We start from the raw sequence: 6,440 nt of genomic DNA on the forward strand, positions 1-6,440 counted from the left end.
TTCAAATAACATAGACTTGGCTTTGATATCGATTAGCTCCCATATGGCACACATACTTAATAGAATGTTCTTATAAAAGGAAAATTATTTTCGCACACACTTTTATCGCTTGAGTGACAAGGATAATAAAATCTATGGAGTAAAATGATAATAAATTGTACGGGAGAATACGGTAGGAAACAATTGTCATAGTAGACCCCAACACTCAAAGGCTCGCAAGTTTGGAAGGTATTTGATCATTAGCAGCATCACCAGCAGCAATGTCAATGACAAATCGATACCTAACATCATTCTTGGCGACACGGTCCAAGGCCTCGTTGATTTTGTCCGGCGTTGTAAGCTCAATGTCGCATGTTATGTTGTGCTTCCCGCATAAATCCATCATCTCCGCTGTCTCACTTATTCCTCCTATTACGCTTCCCTTCACTGCTCTCTTGCCTGTGCTGCGTCCACGTCAGTCCATTAATCACAACGCCATTGCATGCATATATTTGTTAGTTTCTACAAAAATTAGAAACTAATCAATGGTGTTTTTGTTTGGTACGTACCAAATATCAGAGGAAATGAAGGCAACTCAAAAGGCTGGTCCGGTGCACCCACAACCACCATAGTTCCATTCACTTTGAGCAGTTCTAAGATGGGCCCAAGCGAGTGCTTAGCGGACACTGTGTTTAATATGAAGTCGAGCGTCCTCTTCCCTTTCTGCAGTCGTAGTCATCATCGTCATCGTCATCGTCATTAACTTTAACTAATCCTTAATTAATTTGTTCTAAAAGGAACATAGAGAAAAACAAAAAACAAAACAAACTGAAATGAAACCGGCCTGCAATTGTTGAGGATCAGTGCTGACGAGGAAGTCGTCGGCACCCAAATGCTCTTTAGCCTCCTTCTCTTTGGCTGGAGAGGTGCTGATGACAGTTACATGGTGACCAAAAGCTTTCCCAAACTTCACCGCCACGTGCCCGAGACCTCCGAGGCCAACCACCCCTATCTTCGTCCCCGTTGTTTTGTGTAGGTTGTGGTCTTTCAGGGGGGCGAACACCGTCACTCCCGCACACAATAGCGGCGCTGCTGCATCCAACGGCAGATTGTCTGGTATGCGTACCACGTACCTTCATCATCATACATGTTCATATTACTTAATTCTTAAGCACATCATTAACTCTTCTTATATAAATTAAACCCTGAAAAGAAACACTCTTCTTATATAAATTAATTAATCAATGGCTTATAGTTAAATATATTTAATTTGCTCCGCTTAGCTGGCGATGCTAGAGACCAAATTATTAAGCACGCTGAAAAAAAGGTAAAGTTTAGGATTTGAGCTATTTTCTACTGGCAATTAGTTTCATTAGGTTTATTTTGCAATTCAAGATGATTCGCGCATGTGAAGCCGAAGCCACATGTGCTCACCCATGTACAATTATTTGAAAAGATGACCTTAGCGGCCAGGTCCTTTTTTCTTCACATAAAACCGTACATAATTTTTTGATTCGAAGAAAAACCAATAACTATGATCTACATAAGCAAGTTCATCAATTATCTTTATTTTACACATTTAAAATTTTTTGCTGCCAAAAATTCCCCTTTTGCATTTTGATGCACGCTATTCATTCTTTGCGGATTGTAAAGTAGGGATTAATGGTTTTGCAAAAAGAAAAGGACAAAAAACGCATTAAAGTTAGAGATTAACGGTGACAATAAATGTGAATATTACTGCTTATGTTTTACTTTAAATTAATAAAAAAATTAAAAGATCAGATATATAACGATAATCTACGTTATTCAATGCATTATTTTTTTTAATTACTCTTTTCAAAACCTTTTTTGGGGTCAAATTAGGCATTTTAATTTGTTTTTACCAAATTGGAAATATGAAAAGGTGCTAATTTTGTGTTTCTTGCAGTTAGTGTATGTATTTCCCCCCAACATTATTAGTATGTGCTACAAAATATAAGAATGTTATTTTATTCAAAATTAAGGTAAATTCACCTCAAAATAAATATATGTAAATTATTTTACACAACATATACATAGCAACAACAAAAGTTCCTAATAAATATAATATATATTCAATATAATGTATCTATAAAATAAAGGAATGTTGTTTAATTCAAACTAACTTACCTATATTATATATAAAAATATAAGTAAACCATTTGCACACACATATATATAAATTTATAATAATAATAATAATAATTGGTTTAATATATACAATAATACATCCAAAACAATTTACCTACCAAACAAAAACATTTTGTTGAGTCAAAATTAATTTTATACTTCACATAAAGTATAAGTGAATTACTTGCACACCCATATATAATAATAATAAAAATACTCTTGATATATGCAAGATATTTTACCTATTGTAAAGTATTACTGATATATGCAATAACATATGCAAGACAAGCCCTATAGGGTAACGCATCTCCATTTTTAAAAAAATGGAGATTGTGTGAGATTCATTCTATATTGAACTTCAACGATTCGAACTGTCTATTTTGTAAGTCTCAATTCATAGATCATCCTTGCAAAAATTCAAATCAATTCAAAATCATTTACCTATTTAATTATCACAATAAAATTTCATTGCTTAGTTTTCGTTAATTTCTTTGAACTCAATTAAATGTATCAAATATCTTCAATTTGACTAATATTTTATAAAGATGATCTAAGAAGTGCAATTTGAAAAATAGACAGTTTGAATAGTTAAAGTTTAATATAATGTAGGCCCCACAACTCATTCCTACTTTTTTTTAGGAAAAGGATCCTCGCCGGATCATTTTCCTAGGGATCTTATGAATCTCGTAATCGTGTCCATTCATCGTACATCGTACGGTAAAAAATTTTTTAAAATTTAAAATTAAAATATAAATAGTACTTAACACGATTACGGAATCCCTATGATTCCTAGGAAAATGATATCCTTTTTTTGTTTTTTTGTTTTTAAATGAGAACCCCTTAAGGCCTCGTATGCAAGATATTTTACCTAAAATGATTGTTTTGTGTCGAAGAGTTTAGAAACTCTTCATGAATTTACACGGATTCTGTATCACCTATTGCCTACAAACGCCAGAAACCTTATCGCAATGTCAGGTGCCTAGCTGTCGAACCACAACTTTAACAAAAAGGACAACCAAGCACATCAAAACTCTGACAAACAGGATTGGGTTCGGATAGAGGCGTAAAAATAGACAAGACAATTAAACTTTGGCGATCAATAAGCCTACGGAGTTTTTAAGAACATCAGGTAGTTACCTGTGATCTGCGACCAACATTTTGGAGTAGCCACCGTAGGTGATGCTGCCGTCCCAGAAGATGCCATTGTAGGTAAACTGGACCTGGTCGCAGTAGTTCTCTTGGGAGGACTTGCAGAACTCACACTCCAGACATGTCGCCGCCAAACACCCAACCCCGACTCTGTCTCCTTCCTTGAACTCCTTCACGTTGCTCCCAACTTTAGTGACCAGTCCTGTAATCTCATGCCTGCGTATAGTACCACCATACACAACTTGTCACATGAGCATTTCTCACGAAGATGTCACGTATGTAGCAATATCTGGAAGGTCAAGTAAGTTACTCTCGACTGATCAAACAAACTGACAAGAGAGAATGTGAGAGAGATGTGTTATTACCCGGGAACTACTGGATACATGGTGATGCCCCAGTCATTCTTAGCATGGTGGAGATCGGTGTGGCATATCCCACAATACAAGATCTTTATGGTCACATCGTTGATCCCATTTTCTCTGTATTTGTATAGCATTTTGAAGATTAGTTGAACAACGATCTAATTAAAGACAACAAGTGGACTCGAGGAAAAATTATAACTAAAATAATTAAGGAAGAAACTGAAACTTATATAATTGTAATATGCATATATGTGTATAAATGTTACCTTCGTTTGAAGACGAAAGGAGTAATCTTGCCCGAGGAATCGTAAGCTGCCCACCCAGAAACCGTCTGTGTGTGATTTGGAGTCGTCTGAGCCATGAGGGTCAGATTGGCCTTATGGTCTTGGGATGCAGAAACTCACTCGGCACAACTCAATATATATAACATATATGGGGGCAAAAGAACTCGGCAAGTTGAATTAGCAGACAATTGAGAAATGCATAAACAAAGACCAGGAAAATATATAACTATATATATACACATAATAAATTCATTTTTGTTTGGCATTATTGTGGTTATATATTCAGTTTGGATTTAAATTAAAGTTATATGCTAACAACCTTATACATATATATATATATATATATATATATATTTTTAACGAACAATATTATTTACACTAAGGATTAGGGATGTGCTTAACCTCACAATGTGCTACTAATAATGTGGTTCAAATTCGTCTCTAGCAAGAATCGAATCTAATTTACAAGTGAAAATGTATATCATTAGATCATAGTACTAAGTGGCTAATAATGTTAATTCACATAGACAATACTAACAAGATTGTTGACCACCTTTTCGTCTTCAGCAATGTGATTAATTTTAATGGCAAACTAGTTTTCGAGAATATATAGTGGGTTGCTAGTCCCATGCTGTTTGAATCTAAGTTTCCATACCCATTTGTTGGCTTTTCAGCCTTGTTAACAGAAAAAATTTCTCGTTTTCTTCCTTAAAACCGTTTAAAAATTCACCCATATAGATATTTTCTCATCAAATAACGATCATACATGCAGATGACATTTTAGCACAATAGTGGAAATCAAGTATGCCTATACATCACAGTGTGATTCAATTCTCACCGATTTTCCTCCCTTCTAACAAACTAATTATTTAACATACTAACTTTATCGCTCTACTAAATAATCTAAACTAACTATTCATAAAACTTTGGTTGTCAACCAAAACTCTAGGAAATTATCATTTTAATCCCCTCACCAAACTGAACTCAAATAAAAAAATATAGGCAGTTTAGTAATTACATGAATATAAATTTTGTTGTTTTTTACAACAACCTCACAGCCAGGTTAGTATAACATGCCCTATTAAAAATTAAAAATAAAATAAAATAAAAAATAAAATATATTCCCACGTTAAAAGAAACCACTCATCATTATCCCTTCTTTTTTTGCAACATTATCCCAATTTTCATAACTGATTTTTCTTTTTAAGAATCTTAAAAACTAATCCCACTTCATAATAAAAAACAAAACGAAATGAAATTGTTCACACACATCTACTAGTAATAATAATAATAAAAGGCGTTTAGATCAGGGTCCAAAAAAATCAAATTATTAGGTTAAGTCTAGTATTATCTTTTCTCCACTTTTATTTCTTTTATACTCATTGCGTATATTTTTTAAATACTAGAGATAAATTAAAATCTTCTAATTTCCTGCATCTTTTAATTCCAATAAATCTACTTAATATCTTCTATTACGTAATAAATATATGAATGTATAAGATACATATAAGCGAGGTATGGAACCTTAGTAAAAGGTACAAAACCATAATATACTTACAAGCAAGACATAATACAGGTTGATTATAAAAAAAGAAGTCATATAAGTAGATAAATTCAATTAACTTGTGATATAAATAGGTTGATTATAAAAATTAAAATAAAATCTTAAATGGGGTTTGGAGTACGCAGAAGAAAAAAAAAAGAGGAAATAAATAAAGATATAATTAGAAAAAAATAATTTTTACAAATTAAAGAGATAATTATTGATAATAAAATAATAATAAACATAACGAATTAGACTTATCTTAACAAATTGAACTTTTTTTTTTTTTTGAGAGAAATATGACATTTGATATTCATTGCAAACAATGCAATACAAGTACAAACTGACAACAAACCGAGAATACTGTGCATATTGGGCCTTGATAAAACCTTATCGGAGCTTTCAATTCGGTTTAAGGAAAAAGAGTGTCCCGCACGACAAAATGACCGGAGCTTTCAATTCGGTTTAAGGAAAAAGAGTGTTCCGCACGACAAAATGACCACTTCACTTTAGGTAATGTAATTGTTTCATCAGTTTCTTCTTCTGCGGCAACGATTTCTTCCATCTTCTCACAGTTATGAACTTCTATGTCCTCTATACTCACGAGAAGTTTGACTATGGACGATGAAAACAAGTATTTCAACTGGTTGCAAAAACCAACCTCCAGCGATTTCAAGTTTCCGAAGCTGCTTCCTGTCAACATCGGTTGTGAACTACCCGTCTCCCAAACACGCGTTAAACCTGGCAATCTATCTAACCGCAAGGAACTCAATTTATTGAATGCTTCAATGGAGTGACTACTTTCTTCATGCTTCGGTCCCTTGAGTTGGAAAATCACTTCCATCGAATTACAGTCACTTACAATAAGATTTTCGAGATTATCATCATCATTTGAGTCCTCAAGATTAGTTGGTGTAACCTCCATAGTCATTTCCACACGCTGCAAAAGCAGCCTTAACCACCAGCTGAAAATGT

The 6,440-nt window shown here is 33.7% G+C and overlaps 1 protein-coding gene across 2 annotated transcripts; it reads right to left on the reverse strand.

The window, feature by feature from the left end:
* On the reverse strand, positions 1-4,600 carry LOC103420889 (probable cinnamyl alcohol dehydrogenase 6). 2 transcript variants are annotated; one of them, XM_029106545.2, is made up of 6 exons: positions 3,905-4,600; positions 3,642-3,755; positions 3,265-3,492; positions 824-1,112; positions 549-702; positions 1-438 (listed from the first exon to the last, which is right to left on the reverse strand). In XM_029106545.2, exons 1-6 carry the CDS (start codon positions 3,997-3,999, stop codon positions 206-208), a joined length of 1,113 nt encoding a protein of 370 aa, XP_028962378.1. In that variant the 5' UTR covers positions 4,000-4,600; the 3' UTR covers positions 1-205. The 2 variants fall into 2 exon arrangements, with proteins under 2 accessions (XP_028962378.1, XP_028962379.1); XM_029106546.2 differs by having other exon boundaries at positions 1-443; positions 3,905-4,580.
* Positions 4,601-6,440: the final 1,840 nt, after the last annotated feature.

The sequence above is a fragment of the Malus domestica genome, chromosome 08 (genome assembly GCF_042453785.1).
Source record: "Malus domestica chromosome 08, GDT2T_hap1".
In the NCBI taxonomy this organism is placed as follows: domain Eukaryota; kingdom Viridiplantae; phylum Streptophyta; class Magnoliopsida; order Rosales; family Rosaceae; genus Malus; species Malus domestica.